The sequence below is a fragment of the Cariama cristata genome, unplaced genomic scaffold, assembly GCF_000690535.1.
Source record: "Cariama cristata isolate BGI_N322 unplaced genomic scaffold, ASM69053v1 scaffold7124, whole genome shotgun sequence".
NCBI classification, from domain to species: Eukaryota; Metazoa; Chordata; class Aves; order Cariamiformes; family Cariamidae; genus Cariama; species Cariama cristata.
In genome coordinates this window covers 226,988-248,307 of record NW_009611320.1, presented here as the reverse complement: position 1 = coordinate 248,307, position 21,320 = coordinate 226,988, and the positions used below count along the sequence as shown (strand labels likewise).

The window sequence follows — 21,320 nt, the reverse complement described above, 5'->3', positions numbered from 1 at the left end:
TTCTGCTGATATCTTAGGAGCACAGGAACATCATTTTCATTACTACTTTTCCAGAAATGGAATAGACTTACCAGTTAACTTTTAAACCAAAGGTTTTGTGTGAACCCAGTGTCATAAAGCGATTAATTGCTGGTATAATCTAAAAAGCCAGATTCGATACATAACTTGTAAGACTGAGGCTGAGGAATAATGCAGATAAATTACGTCTGAACTTTACGTACCCCGTTAAGAAGGATACCTGGTAGGACTGGCGAGAAGGATCCCTTCTTGACAGCCCATGCTCTGCAGAGTGGCTGAACATGGAGCCTGCACCTTCCTTAGCAGTGCCCAAAGTCTGTCTGAAACACCTCTCTGCCTATTCCAGTGTTTTTAAAGCTTTTCTAAGACTTCAGGCTGTCATAGAAACTTTCAGTGTGGTCTGATACTTAAAACATCCCAAAAGCCAAAAAGACACGCACGTCCCTTATTAGTGCTGATCTTAGAGCACCTCAATGATTAGCTGACAATGTTGTTCTAAGTAGCATCAAGCACATCTGAGACTAAATTCAGATTTCTTGTGTTCCTGTCTTGCCCTGCAACTTCTCCACCAGTTTCCACTTACTAATGACAGTCTGCAAACTGTCCTTTTTAGCATTTCTCAAGCTTGAGATCCATTCTATTAATGTGTCACCCCAGATTTAATAATGCCGTATTAGGGGAGGAAAATGTTCTTGGTATATGTGTCACAGAAGTGGTGGGAAAGAGCCTTTGCTTATTTTGATGCTGATGTGGTTGTGTATGTGGTACTGGTCCTCTGTGCATTTGTAGTCAGTGCACAAGTCAGTTAAGGTTTGGACTACGCAAATATGAGCAAGTCTTACAGTGCTAGGAAGTGTTTCTGGTTTGCGGGCCCTATATCTGTTTTTACAAAAGTGGTCACGGTTTTGGTGTTCATGTCAGGAGGAGGATGGTTTTCTAAATCACTTTAGACAGAAATGAGGTGGGTGGAAGTCCTTCATGACAGGAACCGTGCGGGCATGGAGGTGGTACTTGGATGGAGTGGTGAGGGCTGTGCCTCTCTGCGGCTCTGTTATATACAAACATGCTTTCTCTCATGGTTTCTTAGGACCACGTAGGAAACCATCTGATGTTTTCTTAAACCAGTAGGTAAAGTGGCCAAACCCTTCCTTCCTCCATGGTAAAAGAGGACATACTGGTTGTCCAAGAGCTTCTACTATGTGAGCTTTTAATTGCTTCTTATCCAGGATTTTGGCATCGTGCAATGAGTGATCTCAAATTTACCGTCTATTTTCTGAACTTGAATGGATTCATTTTAAACTGCCACGTTGATTGTCTTCTTTAGCAGGGACATTGGCAAGAGCTTTAAAAGAGAAGCCACTTTCTCTTGTGCAATTCGTTGTCAATGGTGATATCCTTCTCTACCAAGGTTTATACAAGTTCACATCACCAGCAGAAAATGATGGTGTTTCTTCTGTTACTCTGCCAGCTACAGTGCCTGCAAAGAACTGGCTATGGCATTAGGACACTTATGAAGAGCTGCCTTTTTACCCGCCCCCGCTTCTCCCCCAGCCCCCGAATTTCTTGGGACACAGGGTTGAGATGTTATGCAGGGTTCAGGAAACAATGCCTGAGTTCAGATTTCTCTTTTCATTTTATGCACAACTTTAATTTTTCTAAGAGTGTAGCATTTGTTGTATACTGAACATATTTCTGTAGTATAGCCAAATCAAAATAGATGTGACGTTTCATTGATCCTATTCCTGAGATCCTCTGCTTGCTGTTTTTCTGCAGGAGTTATCTACACAGCAGATATCCTTGACCGGGAGACGACCAAATCGTACTGGTTGACAGTGTATGCAACTGATCATGGTGTCGTCCCGCTCTACACTACCATTGAAGTCTATATTGAAGTAGAGGACGTGAATGACAATGCCCCTCTCACCTCTGAACCTATCTATTACCCAGCCGTCATGGAAAACTCCCTGAAGGATGTATCTGTCATTCAGATCCAAGCCCAGGACCCTGACTCCGGCACTAATGAAAAACTGACTTACCGGATTACGAGTGGAAATCCCCAGAACTTCTTTGTAATCAATCCCAAAACAGGTAACAAAATCCTGCTGCCTTAGGATGGTGGGAAAATGCAATTTAAATATTTATTAGCTTGCTCCCCTTCAGGATTCGCTGGCATTGCATTGCTTTCCAAACCTCTGTTTTCTGGTTAGTTATGTCTCTAAAACATCTTGTACCTGTCTAAAGCATCCTCTTTTGCATCAGTACATGGGGGCACTGGCAGATGACGTGCTGCAGATGAGCTGCTGCAGCAATCGCTCTTCTGTAGGTCACTGAATAGCTTCTGGCTGTTGCCTCTTCCCTGTGTCCACAGGGATGAGACTTTGTGACACGGAGTCTGCAGAGCAATGCTAGGAAGCAGATTCAAGCTGTTGCAGTTTACAGAGCAGTATTTCGTCCTTTGTAAGCTGGTGTAGCACCGTTGAAGTGAGCAGCATGATGGTTGCCCAGCACATGTAATTGGGCTCCACATTACAGTAGCTGGATGTAATTCTACAGCTTGTTTTATACAAAAAAGACAGTTTAGATGACCTAAAAGTCCCTCTGGCCTTTAAAAAAAAAAACCAACTATGTGTTTGCATTGATCTGTAACAGCTGGGGATATAGCCTGTGGGTGCAGTGTTGCAGATACAGTGATTGTTTTAAGTTAAAGTGCTCTTGTTGGCTGGCAGTGGAACATTGCGCCCATGCAGACTGGCTCTGCAGATCTCTGTGCCATCGGTGCTTTTGCCGAACCAGGCATCTCGAGTGCCTGGTTGATGAAGAAGTCGTCCCAGGAGATGTAGCCCGAGGTCGTGGATGCTTTGCTGGGTGCCTACCTGTGCTTGTCTGCAGGTGGTCCTCGCTCTGGCACGTACCCAGCTGTCCCTTGCTCTTCTGGCTGACGGAGACCCTCCAGCATGTTCTGGAGCTAGAGTTGAAAGGGTCTTTTCACAGCAATAGTCTGATCTTTATCAAAGTAGTTCAGAGGATTCACACAGCTCTCATGCTGGTTGTAATGTTCCTGGTTTTGTCCTGGAGTTCTGATTTTTTTTAAAAAGATTTGTTTGTATCTGCTGCAAATTTCTAAACAGCTAGAAAACCAGAAGGAATGGACTTGAGAGGGAACATTTTTGATTTGGCATAGGAAAACGATGTTCACTAAATAGGTTTTCAACATTTGGCTGGGCAATCCTATTGCAATGTGTGGCATAAGAAGGGGTCAGGATCTTTTCAGGCATAAGCCCAGGTGAAGAATCATGAAGCATGTATAATCGCTGTGTTCAATCTGCCGAGCCCTAAGGCATATATCTCACTTATTTTTAACACTTGAAATGGCCGAAGATGGCTCTTCCATCTGCATCCCGTCTCCCCCTCCCCACCCCATAAATCCCATCTGGGCAAAGTAGCAGAGTTAGGATTCCACAGTGTTTAATGCTTGTTCTTCCCTCCCGTCGGCTCTTCCTGCAGAGCAACCTGCTCGGCACAGCTCCACTTATCCACATGGTAGCCGGGATGAGCCTGTGAGGAGGACTGGAGCCGGGCGCACTGCAGCCCCGCAGCACCCTACCCTGGTTGCACACCCAGTGGCTTGGCTCTTCGTCCCGCTGGAGCAGCGGGCAGGGATACTTTTCCCTAACAAGGAGATCTTCATTCTCACAGTTAACACTGAAGATGGTTCATCTTCACTTTGCGCTGTGGAAATTGCTGTCTGAGAACTTAGAAGACTTCAGGATGAGTAACGTTGCTGCTTGGGCAACTCCCAAAGGGCCCCCGTTGCATTTGGTGAGCATCCTGGCTGGTGGCTGGCTGTGATTTGTCATGGAGGGGTTAAACCATCCCCTTCTATCCACCTCAGTGCCAAATGCAGTGCAGTAAGAGCTGGGCAAAGCGGCCTCTTTTAGTTTGTTTTTGCCTTTAAAAATGATGGAGCTGACAGAGTGTGTGTGCACAGAGGTACCTTGTCCCAAAAGGGAGTTTTTTGATTTTGAACACAAGGATTTCTTCCTCCCTTGCCAAGTATCAATGTGTGGTAAGCTGCACCTGCCCAGCCTGGACATCAGGAGGCTTTCTCCCAATGGGATGCTGATGTCTGAGGAATAAAAGCATAATGGATTTTCCTAGAGAGTGTCCCTGGGGGTCTCTGGCCAGACTCCTTTCAACCATCTCCCTGCAGTGCACTAGTTTCTCTAAGACAGCAATTTACACTCCGGTTGTTTTGCGCAGGCGACTTCTGCACACACAGAAGAGGTTCATAGTACGCTTGCTGGGATTCAACAGAGCAATAACTCACATAGCGCTTTGCACAGCAGCCCTGAATGGGACAGCGTGCTGTATAATCAAGATGAAAAGGTTTAACATGAACCCAAATATGCGGCAATTGCCACCTATGTGGGTTGAGCGAGCATGCTCCTGCTGTCGGGGAAGAGCAGTCATTTGTGAGAAAGGGGATCTTTTATTTTCTGTATCACTTTGGAAGTTTAAACAGTGCCAGCAAACTGACATCTCGCTCCTGTGAGTAATCAAGTACTGAGAGGCAACACGAAGGCAGCATCCTGCGTTTTTTACATCCTTTCGTGGGAAGCAGCAGAAGTTGGCCTCGACGAGAGACAGGGAGGTGGCTGGAGTGTCCAGATACTCTTGGAATACTAAGAAGTTACTCTGATGCCGGGCCGGACTGATTGGGCTTTGCTAATGTGCTCAGGGTTAAACCTCTCACTGGATTTGCTGTCAGAAATTACTATCCCCTAAGCACAGATTATTCGAAGGCTCAGGAAGACAGGTAGTAGAGAGGAGTTTGGCTTCCTCCGCTGTGAAGAAGCACAGATCATGGTTCACAGATCACTTCCTTAGATTACTTGGCTGTATTGCATCAAGAAATCCCCCACTATTGCTGGAGAATAAGGCATTACTAGCCTTGGCCTCCTATGCCCTCTTTCTTATTTTTAGGACTTGGTGCATTGTACCAACTAAGATGGGTTTGTTACAAAGTGCAGAGAGTGCGCAGGGCATGTCATAGATTATGGCATGTGTCTGGTGGGTGGGTGGGTGGTATTTCAGACATTTCTGCCCTGACTGCAGATGATGTGGTTATCTGCAGTGCTGATGGGCACAGCACAGCACAGCCTAGGTGAGGTCGGTAATGCCATCTTCTTTTTAGATAGCCCTTGCCTGCACAAAGAGGAATGCTCCGAGTGTTGCTGCACCATGCTTGTGGCATTTTCCACTCCCCCTTTGCACAGTCTCGTGCTCCTTCTCAGCGGAGCGATAACTGTGTTTGCCTTCCTCTGGAGCTCGCTTTCAGCTGCTTTATAGCTCACGCAGGTCATGCAGGTTCCTGGAGGCACGTGTACCACTACGTGTGTTGCCATCTGATCAAGGCACCAAGCCGGGACATAGGGAGTGCAGGTTTTGTTCCCGGTTCTGATACAAAATTGTAATTGCAGCCAAATCTTACAGTCTTAATTGATTATCTGGATAGCAGAAGCAACGATACCGCTTGTATGCCATGTCTGTAAGTAGAAGAAACCTTTTAGTACACAACCTGTCACTTCCTACATTTTTATAGACTGGCACAGCACTGGGTGTCTATTTTAGGTACTGTCGAACTGCAAATACATCGCATGCATTTGGATCTGTTTGAAGGCAGCCTTCAGACCTTTCAGGATTATCACCTGCAATTTGCTCTATGAGTTTTGGAGAGAGAAAGAGTTGTTCCTGCAGGAGCCAAGAGCAGTTAAAAAGCTGCTGAGAGCAAGACTTTGGCACCAAAGTCACCCTGGCAGCTCATGCTCTCACCGGGGGCTGGCTCTGCTGTGGGGGCATGAGTACACGTGGGTGGTGGGGGCTTTCCTCTGTGGGCTTGGGGTTTATATAGGTGCTCTGGGGGAGGAGGACAGGAACATGGACAGCTCTCGTGTGTGGAGCTGGCCGGGTATCGAAAGGCAGCATGGGCAACCTCCCATGAAGGTCTTTGTTTTCTCACCTTGATTATTTTTTCTAAAATACGGCCGAGCTTCAGTTTGCGCCTTGCCCCGCACTTTTATCTCATGAACTGATATTCGTAGGTACAAGCACTAAGTGGGTAATGTAGCACATGAGTACACGTGAAACCATAAGTCATTCATGCTGGAGAACAAGGCAGCCTTGTTCTGCAAACTGGTGGTGACTGCTGCCTAGGTTTATCGGGTCCAAGAGAGCGAATTGGGATTTTTCTTTATAGCAGGCAAGAGGTATTTGTGAGGGGGGTAGGTAACATGATTTTCGAGTAGCTGAAGTGACTTTATGGGTTACATGTCTGCAGGGAAAGGCATCCCCCTGTACATTTGTTTCCGAGCTGCATTGTACGCACAGCGGCGATAGCGACGTTCCCGGTGCTCGGCAGCTCCAGCAGCAGCCGTGGGTCAGCCTAAACCCTGGGGTGGCTGCTGGGGGAGCCAGGGGTTTCCCTCTTAGCCTGGCTTTTGTGCTGGAGAGAGCTCAGGCTTGCTTTGGCAGAGCAGAGAATCACAGGGCTTTGCTCCTTGGTGGGTGGTGTGAGATGGGACCGAGGAGGAGGAGGAGGAGAAGGAAGGCAGAGCTGTTGGCGGAGCAGCTGGGCTGGCCGGCTCCCAGCCGAGCCCAGGGGAGTGCCACAGCCGCTCTGAGCCAAGTGAGTTATTTTGGGGTGAGAGGCATGTGGAAGAAGGTAAATAAAACAGATGATGGAGTTAATAAAAAAAAATTGATTGATTAGTGCCGTAAATTCTTATTTTTATTTCATGTATATGGGTGTTAATTTCACAGCACAGCACAGGGTAATTTACTACGTTGATTTATTTCTTTTCTGTGCTCTGAAGAAAACAATGAATTTTAATTCAGACCATTACATTGTTTTGTTTAGTGTTCCACATATATTGGACAAACCCAATAAGCTTCTCTTCAGTCTTACGTAGATTAGTTTAAGAGATATTATAACTAACATGCCAATGGACCAAATTTTACTCTCCTGTGCATTGATGTTACTGAATTTACTCTAAAATTATGCTGATGTGTCTGAAAAATCTGGTTACACTTTGCTTAGTCTCTTGCTGGCACCATTTAAACAGAGGCAGACCCCTGGCACTCCCAAAATAGTGTTTGCTGCAGTATTTAAGGCAGGATGGAGTAGTGGGTTTAGAAATAGTATATGTAGGTCAGTACATCTTCCCAGAGCAGCAATTCTCTGCCTCTGGAAGTTGTCTCTGAACTGTCACGTCTGCACCTAGATTTGGAAAGAGCTTGGATATTTTAATACTGAAGTAGCATTAATATTTATATAAGCTAATATGGGTTAGTGAGTGTCAGAATTTAATTGATATAAATGCTGCTCTTCTCAGTAGGCTGGGCTTTGATTTCTTATGCACTCACTAAGCCAGTCGACATAGGATCCTGCTGGGGCTGAATGCCCTGCCATACTAAAACAGTACTTCGCCCTCCTGCCATACATCCTGATTTTTACGGATGCTTTTGTTTGGTTGGTCCCAAGAAGTCCCCAGACAGGTCTTTGATCTCACAGACTGAGCCAAATCCAGTGCTCTGCTGCTGCACTGTGTCCTGAGGGTTGCCAGCAGTACAGCTGGCAGTGCCTCTTCTCAGCCCAGAAATAAAGGTATGCCAGAGAGGAGAGAGAAAGAATAGTGGTTTATATATTTAGGAGAGCACTCTTGGGACTCTGCAGTAAATTCTTGTTCTCGAAGACCCATGTTTGTCATGTATTTTTTCAGTAGAGGAACAGACTGTTAAATACTCTAGAATTTTTCAATTCTGCTGAGATTTTGCAGTAGATACTGTCTCAACGGGACACAGCTTGCTCTGGGAGGCAAACTTCAGTGATCTTAATAATTCAGTTATTAACATTCCGTCTGTACTGTAGCTGATGCAAAAGGCCATACAGACAACAAATAGAAGTGGAGGCAACTTAGTCCCTACTACAGCATTGCGCGTCTTTCAGGTTTAAACCCAAGTTGCATTAGGTGAGGAGAAAGACTAACATACATTGGTTCTGTAAAGCTAAAGGCATTTAAAACCTTTTACCATGCAATAATTAAAGGTCATTTGCCAGGCCATTTGAAAAGATTAAACAAAATTACTTTTTGATGGCTTTTCTAAGGGACTTTGGATCAACAATATCAAGCTAAACTTAGTACTGGACTTTGGATCAACAATATCAAGCTAAACTTAGTACTACTTTGGTCCATTTGTTACTCTATTCTTGTAAGAGGCATTTCATGCTACATTTTTTTTTTTTTTAAAGTCTTCAAGACTTTAAAATCTTTTTTGAAGTCTTCAAGAATGGACAACTTTATATGTTCATTCTTGATCACCTATTCTCCCTGTTCTCACCCCATCACGAAGGGTCGGCTGCATTACTGGGGGACTTGCCTGACACTGCAGTTGATGCTGTGTATGCTGGTAAACTCTTAATAAACTTCCTCTGAAATAAAATCTTTGACGTTTTCTAAATGAAGGCTTTTAGCTTTTTTGGTTTTGTAGTCTAAACTGCAGCCTTCCTCCAGGGTGCATTTTAGGTGCTATCATGATCAAATTGGGAAACGTAGGTTGAATTTTGGCAGTGTTGCAGATCTCCTCCCTCCCACTGGAGGCTCCTTCTGAAGGGTGCCTGGTGGCATCTCCCACACGTGCGTTGGCCGTGGAGCCCTGTTTGGCAGGTCTGTGTGCAATGTAAACCGGCTATGCAGATCATGTGATGCTCACTGCCATTTGTCCTGTAAGTGTCCCTGCAGTTCAACTGACCTGTCCAAGACCATAGAAGACCTTGCAGAAAAAAAAAACATTGATTGTGGGGCTCTCCAATCAAAGGTGAATTTGAGGAACTGGTCTCTCTTCCTTCCATGGTTTTTAATGCTGTTTGTACAAATGCCAAGTTCACCAACAGTTGCAGAGTCCAGCCCAATATATCCATCACTGATATGTAACTATCCATAACTAATACAGGTTTTTAGAATGTAATTCCCTTAGCACATTAGCTGGCTTCCATTTTCTGTAATTTATGTTGTATCAACACATGCTAAATGATCTACTCTCTTTTCTTTCACTTCTCAATATTATTTAAAAGCGTGGTTCTTAATGACTTCTTTATAATAAGCTCGCTGTTAAAAATTGAGCTTCTCAGCATTTTAAAAGCTTTAATTTCTGCTTAGGGATGGCTCATTCTTTACTAGACACCATATTTCCAGTGGTTTGAGCCCAGGGTTAGCTGCTAGCAAATCAAAGGACCACGGATGTTGGAGTTACGTGCTTAATCACAGTGGGACCTAGAAGCCTGCTAGGCACTGTACAGCACGTTAGACGAAGTTCCTGCCTCAAGGAACTTGTCATAATAACAATAGTAATAGTGATAATTAAGAAAAAAGGGAAAAAAAAAAAAAAACAGGGAGGAAAGGATGTGAATCATCAAGTCCATCTGCTTGCCAGTGCACGTTTATTCCCCGGAGTAGATTTTCAATTAACTCCTGAGCTGCAGCGCAGCAGTGACATGAACTCTTCTTTTGACTTTGAGTGAGTCACCTAACCTCACTGTTTTTCTTTTTTTATGTAAGTGGAAATATTTTCTTACCTCATGTGATTGTTCTGGAAATGAATTCTCAATAAACAGTTTGCAGATCAAATAGACTCTGGAAATGCAAGCTATTGATTTTTCAGGCATCTCAGCATTAATAGACATCCACGCTCTGTCATGTATTCATAGGCATATAAAAACAAAGAGGAGCATCACTTCCGAAATGGTAGGATGAAGAGGAATATAAAACCTTTTTAGATTAAGTAAGTATAGTCTAGTGGCGAGACCACTGATTCCACTGAAAATGAGAAAATTTGGGCTCAGCCAGCCCGTCTCTTCCCTGTTCCCTGGCAGCAATTCTCTCCTTACTCTGTATGTATTATCTGTGGAGGGGATAAAGGTGTGAGCTGTGTCCCCTTAGTTGAGGCTACAGTAATGCTGCTATTAATAAAATAATAAATCCAGCTTTATCATCTCTCTTGAACAGACCTGATTTCTGCAGGCAGTGGGTTTTTATTCGTGAAGCACTGAATACAGTTGAGATTGCTGGATGTCTCTGGTATCAAGTACCTCTTTTAAAATGGCATTAAAAGATACAATACTGCTCATAAATGCCATTTCTTTGTAATCAGCAGATTTAATCATAATTTATAGAAATTTTAACATTTCTTTAGACCTCCATGATGGCCTTTTTAGTCCTCTTTCACAGTAAGAAGCTTTGGGAGTATTCCCATTGCCTTGACTGGACCGTTGTGTCCTCACTTATTCAATGCAACATCAGTTTTTAACCTGAACTCTCCATTTGCTTCAGTAGAGGCTTAACGTCTGAAGGGCAACAGCGTGGCAAGGGCCAGTGAGTCAGTGTTAGCTGATGGAGAAGGTTACTGCCTGATAACCCAAAAACTCCCTCCTGTCCTGCCCCGGCACCGATTCTGGAACAGCAAGAATTTTGCCGCTAATCTCATAAATCTACATTGTTGTACATGTCAGCAATCATTTATTATTTTCAAAAACATCAAGAGAGCATATCTTCTGTCCTATTCAGAGCTAACTTTGGCTATCACCATAGCTGTGAATCTAATTTTTCTATCTTGTCTGTCAGTCCAGTTTCTCTATTCATAAATTTCCAGAAGTCATGACTAGTCAGAACTAGTCAAGAAGCCATCTATCTTTTTCGTATGCTGTAGTATTCCTTCACTAGTTTGTAATTAGGGCTGTTGCATTCACTTCCAGGTAGCCAAATACTCTTGATAGAATTATTATCAATGGCAGAAGCGTAATTGAGATTACTGGGTGAAACTGTGTACCACAAGTGCTGAGTCGCAGCTCTGTTAAATGTATGCACAATGCATGTGCTATGGATACTTGTCATAACCTGCCATACGTTATGATGATAATAGCAGTGAATGCCTGCATTACAGTAATTGCTTGTGGTCCAAGCGTGAACTCTGGCAGGAGGAATTAGGTTGGTGAGTGAGGGATGCTGAGACATGGAGCCCGTGAGCGTGGTGTTCGTGCAGGGGTAGGGATCTGGAGAGGGGTCTGCTGGGGAGGGAGATAAAGCTGTGATGTTAGCCCAGAGGAGGTGAAGGCTTGGGGCGGGGGAAGTTGTTGGGCTTTTTTTCCTTTTATTTCCTACTGCTCTTGAAGAAATGAAGTAACTTGCATTTAGCTTTTGCTCAACAGAGGTGCTACATGTGTCTGTGATGTTGGACGCTGCAAATCCCAAGCAGACAATATTGAATCAGCATTTTCCCCTTTTGCTCAGTTGCAGTGTATACATTCATATTATCATCTTAGGACAGGCACTTTTAGTGGATTGAATGGTGTATCTTCACCTTATTGTGTGAGCACTTTCTAATATCTCTTTACGGATTGGAAGGTAGAAGCAAGACTGTAGCTATAGTTTACTCTCAGTTAACATCTGATCCTTGGTACAAAGAAAGAAAGATGGAGATATTTCCTCTGGGAGAATTAGATTGACCTATGCTGCATGTGAATATTAAAAAAAAAAAAAAAATAGCTGGGAGATGGGAATAAGAAGAGAAGGCAACTGTGAAGACAGGTGTGTTTGCATAAGAGATCATGATGTCAGTAATCACCAACTATTCATTCTTCTTTGTCTTCCATCACACAGGAGGTTGTGTCAGCACCTACTAAACGTCCAAAGCCTCATCACCTCGCAGTGCAGCTAAACCGGTCTGTTAAAAAATAAAGATTAACAGCGGATTTGTGTTATTTTTATTCTTTTCTCTCTGACTTTCTGTCTCCATCAGAGTTACGTTGTTATAACCAAAGATAATTATTTTCTGTGAAATTACTCTCCCTTCTCTTTCCCCCTTCCCTTTATGTTAATGAGAGCATTTTTCTCTCCCTGGGAAGATTGACACAACTTCTTTGAAGTTAGTAGTGCTGTTGCCAATTAAGTATGTGACCTTATCTGTATAATTGTACAGATCGTGCCGCCATATGTCTAGATGCATGGAGCTTAATTTAACAGGAGACATATATGTATAAAAATAAAGCAGTATCTGGGGGTTAAATATCAGAAGACCCCCCTAATCACAGCTTTCACGTTATGCAAAACTTTCTGCAGAGCTCTAAGAGCTCTGAAGTTAGGTCTGAAAAAAAGTCTCTGTACGAGGGACCCTGCTCTTGTAACCTTGTTTTTACATTTGTCATGGTGTGGATTCTGCTATGCCTGTACTTCCTCACCTGTTGTACTTATGTGGTTTCTCCTCCTGCGGTAGCTACGTCCTTCACAGTATATGGTAAGATGGAGCAGCACCATTTTTTCTTTTTTACAAGCAGGGAACTGAGGCAAAGGAAGCAGCTAGCTTATCCTATACCAGTAATAAAGATTTGGTCTTAATTGGCCTTGTAAGCCATTGGCCACATGTAGTGTAAAGCCTTAGTGGCACAGGTCCAGCCCAGCCTGCCCCGCTGAACCTTGTATTCAAGGCTGAGCTGGCAGTAGTGTTCGCTACCATGTGCACAAAAGTTATCTGGGCACATGGGAACCCCAGTAGCACCTCTTTCCTATCCTATTTCCAATTACCTCACCATTTCCCATCCCTGCCTTTCAGCCCTTCCTAACCTTGCTTTCTCTCTTGCCTGAAGGCAAGCCTGGGTTGCCCACAGGCAAGGAAGGATTCTGGTTTGCACAGAGCCAAGGAGCCGTGGATGGCTCTGATGAAGCCTCCCAGGTTTGTAAGGGCAGGGCTGACTCATGTCTCCGGCATGGATGAAGCAAACCCCTTCTCCATCAGCCTAGTGCAGCTTGTCTGATACTGTTGTGAGCAAGGGAGCAAACCCCGAGCCCAACGGCATATGAACAGCAGTGCACATTCACCATTTTTTTAATGTAGCCACAATACCCAAAAAGATAAATGTAAGTCTGTTCTGCAAGAGAATATTTTGGCTATAATTAATTTTGCTTCTATTCACCATATGCTTGTATTTTCTGACCTTCATTTGAATCACAGACACTATGTAATGAAATGTGCAGCATAAAAAAAACGTTACTTAAAGAAACACAGGTGCTTATGGTAGTACAGCTTCAGATGAATGATACGGTTTGTGCCGCCTGAGAATTTGACCATCTTATCCTTAAGAAGATACTATTATGGAAAGATGCTGTCATTGCTCAGAGATGTTCAAGTTATTTTTGTCAACACGAGAACAAGGTGGGACTTTTAAATCTCTGAAGAAATGTTGTCTACCGATCACTTATATTATTCAGAGAGATCCTTTAGGAGAGGCAACCAGGGATGGAGAATTTTCTCTTTTTCCTTATTATTCTATGTGTTTGAGGCAGTTCTTGAGATAGGACCTGGGAACATACTACAAATGACACAAAGAATAATTGTTGCTAAATTTAATTTATTGAGTAGGTGCAAATTAGATTGATTGAACAGAGAATAAACACACACAAGATTACCCAAAGTAGGTGCAGGGATGGAAGAATATTAGATGGTATTAACAGCTTAGATATGCATGATGCTGTAGATATTTTTCAAGCGAGTCTATAATTTCTAGGGGATTTCTCTAGGGTTTTTTCTTTCTTTCTTGTAACACTTAATGTAATCCAAACTGATTAAGGGAATGTTATGTATTAAAGGAAAAAAACCAAAGCAACCACATGACCAGAATTAACTCTAGAGTAGTCTGCTGGAGCGAACTGCAGCTTTGGCTCAATAAGATGCACATGACCTGAATTTGTATGTGTGGAAACCTCTCGGCTTGAGTTGGGTTCGCTGGCTGAGGACAGAGTCCTTTTCTGAGCGATGCACAGCCTGACGTCAGAGCAGCAAATAGGCAGGATTTAGATAGGATCCTTCTTTGGTCAGCTGGATGGAGGGACTTCACCCCCACTCATGAGCTCAGCTCCAGTCTCTTGGTTCATCCCTTCCTCCTGCTACCTAGTGTTGAGGAGGGAGGATCTCAAGGACATTTTATTCATTCAGCCTGAAGGAGGAGGTTTCCTCTCCACCATTTCTGCTTTCTACTTGGAGTCATTGTGCAGAATAGCTGGGATTTTACAAACACCCTGCAAGGCATCAGCCTAACCTCTTTACCTGACTGCTTTGTTAACAGCAGAAGTGCAGCACAGAGAACATAATCAAAGATATAATGGGAAAATAAAAATGTCAGACAAGAGAAAATTTCTATGTAGAGAGAGATCATTTTTGCTTATAAACAAACATGAAGGAAAAGAGATGAAAATGTAAAGAAAATAATATGTATTTTGTTGAAGTGACTATATAAAGACAGTTGCATCACACAAAATATTCCATGTTCAAGACTGTTTCACCAATGTATGTGCATGGACTTGGCTTTTGTCATCATGAATTCTCACCCTCACCTCTGATAGTGCCTTTTGGGTGAAAAAAAAAAACAACAACCCAGAAACATATCCTCAAGAGACCTTAATTTCTTCACATTGAGTCCCGCAAGAAAAGGAAGAGATTGTGGGGGTTTTTGGTTTTTTTTTGTGTTGTGTTTTTTTTTTTTTTCATTTAATATTTAAATGATAATTCAGAACTAAGAACTCAGTGAGGAAAAGCAAAACCTGTGCTGCATTTTGGTAAGCTGAAATGATGACTTACTTTTTTAATATTTATTTGCAATATTGTGGCACCTTTGTAGCTGCAGTCATGAGGCGACACCCTGCCGTGCTTGGCAGGATAAGTGGAGTAAAAGATGGTTGCTACATCGAAAAACTCGCAGTTTAAGGGGAGCTTGAGACAACAGATGGGAAAAAGCAGATGGAGATGCGGCAGAAAAACCAAGGAGGTATTGATCAGCGCTAAGTTTGTTCCTGGGAACTCTTGGTACGAGAAGCAGTGGGGATCAGGCTTTTGAAATCAAGGATCGGGCAGTTTGGTCCCTTGCTGGCAAGATAGCGGCGTGCCCCCGTGTGCCATGGGCTTCGTCCTGGGGCTGCAGCTCCTGGCATCTTGCAAATCTGGAAGGGAGGGAGTGCAAGGGATTTGCCCCAAATTGTATATAGGGTCTATATATCCTGCATCTATACCTATAGAGAAATTTCCTTCCCGCTTTCTGAGGGGTGTGTGTATATACATAATATTTAGGTTTTGGTTTTTTTCAAAATTTTACAGAAGTTGCAAAAGTTGTTTTGTTTTTCTTATTTTGCATTTTTTTAAATTAAAGGATTTTTCAGCAAAAACATTCAAGTTGGATTTTTTTTTTATTTTACCTTTAATGGCATGTATATAAGTTTAGGTTTTTTCCCTGCTCTCCCTTTCCATTTTCATGAAAAAAGGAAGACAGTGACAGTACAATAAAAGGGCTTAGCTGCTGTTTCATTGGGATATGAGCACAGAGGCACTTAGGAAGACTGAACTTTTCAAACACGTCCAGCTGTGCTCCTGAAAGGTAAAACTCCTCTATATTCTGGAAAAGCTGGCTACTCTCCTCACCATAGTTAAAAAAATAAAATATCTAATGGAGCATCCCCACCCCTTCCTCCTACAGGATAGCTCAAGGGGTTTTGCAGAGAGGATTTAGAAAGAGATCTGTTGTCTACAACCAGGGTAGGATCCAGGAAGGCATCTGGGTACCCGATGTCCTGTTGATAATGGTGTGCATGTAGACACATGTACTGTAGTTAAGATCCTAAATTTTCTTCCACTGCCTCTCTGTGTAGGCAGTGGGACTTTCTGTTAAATGATGAAGTCAGACATTTAGAGACAGATTCTCGTCTCTTTTCAAGCACGTCTGGATCCTCTGTCAAACCACCTACTTAAAAGGATCACATCACTGAGGTTCTCAGTTGCCTTTTTTAAAACCTAAAATTTGCACTACCTCACCATAAGGAGCTGAAGAAACTCAGTGTATGTAATTTGTCAGGAAAAATTTAAGAGGTGATGCCTTCATAGTTTGTGTGTGCCTACATGGGGACAGGATTTCTGACAAAAGTTTTCTTTCATCTAACAGATAAAAGGCATAAAAGTCAGTGGAAGGTGAAGTTAGAGAAACTCAGACTAGAAATAATCTTATTTTTCTGGCTCAGAATAGTTTTAGCTGTAAATGTGCTATTCCAAAGTTATGGACCAGACAGAGGAGCTAAGCAGTGAAATTCCCCAGCCGTTGTTATCCGGGAGCTCAAAATAGATGATCTGATGGATTGAAAACCTATTAATGCGTAGTGAACACAGTTTAAGTCAAAAATGACCATAGCAGTAGAGGGGCTTTATGGCACAGCTCTGTTTTGCACAGAAAGCTGGGAGGAAAGGCCGTGTCTCTTCTGGGAATGGATAATGTGTATTCAAATATTGTGTGTTCCCATGTTTTCCTGCTCTGGGCTTCTTGAATACCATTATTGCTGTGCAATGTTATAAATAAATCAACAAAAGAAAAAATTTGTTATATATATTGCTATGGTGATTCTAGTAGGATAGAAACAAGAAAATGTTAACACCAGTTTGCCTCACGTAAGAAACTTAATTTTCTTGTTCCAACACAGCTGAAACATTTGCAGACCACATTCCTTTTAAATCACTCTCTCTCAATGATAGCAGGGTGTAATGGAGCATTTCAGACTTTTCTTGTTACAAATTTTTGGATTAAAAAGTTTCCTATCTGTTACAGAACAGCAATAAGGACATTCAGTGAGGTGTGGGGTAGGAGTGACTTGTTCCATTTCTGGGGGCATGTAATATTTTATCATCTTGCAGCCTTCCTGCAATTTGGTATGCCGAGAGAAATTAATTTGACTGTTTACAATATTTAATTTTCAATAATTATTCAAGCATATATAACTACAGACATTTACAGTATGTAGTAAACAGATGGATTAGCAATTGTGCATGTAATTAGAAATTACACTTAAAATACAAAAGTGCATTTGAATATTCAGTTGCCTTTAAAAAGAAAAAAGGTATAAATGCAAATCAGAGTGCCTTAGAAATGGTTTATAAAGTCCAAAAAGTGCCCTTCCTAAGTGAGTCTTTGCCAAAAATATTGACTAAATTGCAATTACAAGTTGCATATACTTTTTTTTAAAGATAAGACTAAGTTGTTCCAATTTCGTAGTATTTTTTTGAGCTGCTGTTGTTTCAGAATCACTGCAGGATCACTTCTCCCACTCTCCAGAGACATCCCCTCTCCATCCCTGCATCCATGCTGTCAGTGGTGTGAAATCAGGCACACCGCCCTGTACTGGCTCCCACCTGGCACCCGGTCCTCAACCCTGCCTCTTCTAGAGGTCCACTGGAGTCATGACACTCAAGAAATGATTTTGTTAGGACAAGACAAATCTTTCCCAGAAATCGTGGAACTGTCAGGATGTGAAAGTACCATAAATGAATAACAGCCTGATCTTATTACTTTAGAGTTTATCCTTTCCCCACCTTGAATTGTGTTGCAATCTTTCATTCTGTTCGGTCAAAACTGATTTGTAGGATAGGTGACACAGCGACCACAGGCAAAATAATCAAAAATGCCCGTGAATGATTTTTAGAAGTGACTTTTGAGAATCCATTTTAGATGCCTTTGGAAATCTGGGAAATATATATTTTCATGTGGTCTCATAACATAGCTCCTGGGTTGAACGCTTTGGTGCTGTGAACTTGGCACTTACACCAGGCTGTTTAGGTCTACATCAGAGCTGGTGTAGAAGAACCCCAACTTCATTTTCTCCGCTAATTTAATCTTTTAAAAAAACCCAACAAACCCCACTCTTTTGTCTCATGGATACTTTTGAAAAAGTGACTGTAATTGTGCTGGAACACCTTCAAGGAATGAGTTTTATCCTGTTCTCGGTGAAGTCAATGGGATTTCTGCCATTGCTGCAGATGGGTGTGGGATTGAACCCTTAGTGATTGTCTGAGTGTGAAATGAGAAAATATATTTAGCTGGGTTCATATGAGACTATTAGAGACAAATTCTCATCTGAGATAACAGTTGGAGCTAATTTCCATGGCCTTACAGCATATTGACCAAAAATCATGTTATAAGTATGAAATAACCCTTCCCCCCATATATATCTTCTCCCTTTGAGGGGATTATACTGCAACATAATAAAAAATGCCAATTTTTTAATGCCATGCCCCTCAAAAGCTTACTGCATTTAAGGAATTATTTTAATTTTAGGAAGAAAATAATTTTTTGAAAATAATAGTTCTTTTCCTATAGCTGTAATACCATCATTTTTGTACTGTTATTGCATTACAATTTTTGATACTATTGTGCTATTCACTATTGCAGTACTGTTCTATTTATTTATTTGCTGATGGAAGTGATTTTTTTCCTAGACCTCCCCACATAGTGCATGAGAGCTCCTCTGTTTTTCCTGCTTGTGATATTTTCTGTTTTAGAGGTGGAAGCAGAGGTTTTGCACAGGTTTTGCAGCGTGATAGGACAGTGAATGAACAGATTCATAGTTTTAAGGTCAGAGGGCTATTAGGTCACCTACTCTAACCCCCTACATAGTTCAAATTGTAGAAGGTCACCTAATTACTAACTGGTGTTTGACTAAATCCTGTATTCCAGAAAGATACTGATTTAAAGGCTACAAGACCTTTGTTTCCTGATGCTTATCTCCTGCATTCTTTGAAATGTCTGGTGTATTTTTCATTGAATTTGTCTGCCTCTTCTTTCCAGCTGTTGGCTTTGATTGTACCTTTCTCTGCTGGAATAAAGAGCCCTTTACTCCCTAGTAATATCTCCTGGTGCAGGTACTTATGTGCATTAATCCAATTATTAATTAATCAAACACAATATAGTTCTTTAATGCATAGAGGGGAAAAGAAGCACTGATTTAATTAGTGCCAGATTGTCATTGACTTATATGTAGGAAAATACAAGTTGTTCTGCCTCCGTAAAACCGTTCATGGTCACAGTCCAACAGTGACCTCCGAAGTCCTTCCTCCTCAAGCCCCCAGCATGCAAGGAAAGACCAGGGTCAGGTGCAGATGTGGGGATCTGAAGTAGCTCCAAGGACCTTCCCAACATGAGCAACAGCAGCTGCCGATGCAGCAGAGAAGATGTGCCAGGTTATCGTTCACAAAAATTATTGCTTGTTGCTCTGGCTTCCGCGATAAGCTGATAGCTGCTTCATTTCTTTCTGGTGTAGATAGGAAGTGCATGCATATGGCTTATCCATTCATCATCCACCATGACTATTCCCCCCTTCCTCAAGGACAAATTGCTCTGCTGTTTTTATAGCTAGAGATGGAAGCTTTTTGGCTTGGGGGGCAGTCACCCCGTTTAATACTTCCTTTATAGTTACAAGCTGGAAAAATTGGTGTTGCATCTAAACACATAGCAAGCATTCTGGGGTTAGGGAACCTAAACAGATGTTAGCTTTCTAAACTTGCCATATATCTTTAAAGGAAAAACAAGATGAAGCCCCAAGTTCTGGTATTTCTGAAGTGTACAACAAATGCTCTTAGAAATTCCCCTGTTTTCCCTTTGCTAACACTGATTTCAGATTTTCACACATTGCAAGCCCGACCGATGTGGGTTTATCACTCGCAGTCGATGAGGGATGTTGTATAGTGCAGAAGAGGAATGGTCCAGTGTGATCCATTGCCTTAGCACTGTGGACAGACATTTGCCCACCAAAGTGCCAGCACTGGAGCCCAGGCTGTTACTTGGTGCTCTCCCATCCAGTTGTGGGCTCTGTCCTATGTACAGGATGATGCTTGCTTCCTTACCCACTGGCAAAACCTTGCTAATGGCACAGGAGCCAATGTAATAAATCAGAGGCAGTCATGCTTTTGGAAAATGTGATGTCACGGGTGAGGGGCTGGCTTTAGGTGATACGGCAAAGCTGTGGGAGAGTCAGGAGTTCGAACTTGGCTCCTCTGAACTCCATCTACAAGTCTGAACCGCAAGATACTGCATCGTGTTTGCTCTAGCGAGTTGCAAGTTAACTCACTTGTGTATTACTGTGAATTGTGGGGTAATTACAACCTGGATTCCCTCCTTAGCTCTGCTATAAGGCTCTTGCGCGATCTGGAAGTGTCTCTTGGGGTGTCTTCCTCTGCGCAGAGGTCAGGACTTGGTCCCAACCAGCTGACTTCATGCCACCAGTGCAGGGCTGGTGGCCACGCACAGACAGGAGTCCTGACTCATCCCCCAAGAAGATAGTGCAACTGCTTAAGAGAATTGGAGTATCTGAAGCATGGAAAGGAAATACATTTTTGTTGTTTTCGTTTGCCTTCTGTCTTAGGGTAGACTGAACAGATTTCCAACTTCAGATCCACAAATACAGCTTTTTTCTGGGGATTGTTTTCATTTTGTTTCTTGTAAATGAAAGCTGAGAGTCTCTTGGAATTACGAGTCTCAAGACCTGGAACTTCAGCTAAAATACTGAACATCAGGAAAGCGATCATAAATCCTTGACAGGACCCGTACCTGACTTGAGTGAAGTATATGGTGACACTTATGTGCTTGGCTCCTCGCAATGAGATTCTGTGTCTGAAAGCACGACTTTATGACTGCAAGCAGCAGCAGTAATGATCCCCTTCTTCCTCACAGTGGTCTTGTGTGAGTTATTTCATTACTGCCTGTAATGTGCTTTGAGACCTTGGATTGAAGAGCAGGGTGATTATTATGGTAGTTTAATAATATTGTTTAGAAGGATGTAATATGCTGCGGCACTGGCTTTCATGGAAATGCAATCTGCATTCAGTGTAAATGCTCTCCATCACCAAAGTCAACACGCAGAGTCAAAGTCACACTTAGTGTTGCTGCTGCTCTATCTTCAGCAGCTCTTGAGGAGCTCAAGGTGCGGCATGGCAACCTCCCATCCCTGGGCTCTGCAGGAGGACACGGCTTCAGCCCTGTTTGCTCTCACCCGTCTTTAATTTTCACTGAGACCTTTGCAATTAGGGCTTCCTGCTGCAGGGCAAGGTGATTTGGCTGAGTACCATGCCTGTCCTTCTCCGGTTTCCATTAGTGCCTTGTTTTGTATTGCTCTATACCGAGAGGCTGCCATGATGCTATTTAAGTTATCCCTGTGATTGACTCCAGTCAGTTACGGATTTTTGTGATTGCTTTCAAAGATTTCACAGTGGCTTTACTCATAGGTGATGCTCACCTATTACAACCTGGTCTGCTCTCTGTCTGAGAAGGAAGCAATAGCTGCTGCATTAGGTTTCAAGGCCAGAAAGAGCTGTTGCGGTTTGAGACAACCAGTCAGGGAAGAAGCATTTTTTGGGGGGGGATCATGGGATTTCATTGCCTCCTCAGGGCCCAA

The 21,320-nt window shown here is 42.7% G+C and overlaps 1 protein-coding gene across 1 annotated transcript in view; it reads left to right on the top strand.

Moving 5' to 3' along the window:
• Positions 1-1,016: 1,016 nt before the first annotated feature.
• FAT3 (FAT atypical cadherin 3) overlaps positions 1,017-21,320 on the top strand; it is a 220,310-nt gene continuing 200,006 nt past the window's right edge. The window contains exons 1-2 of the mRNA XM_009698210.1: positions 1,017-1,041; positions 1,792-2,106. Coding sequence (XP_009696512.1) covers positions 1,017-1,041; positions 1,792-2,106 — 340 coding nt within the window. The remainder of the gene's footprint in view (positions 1,042-1,791; positions 2,107-21,320) is intronic.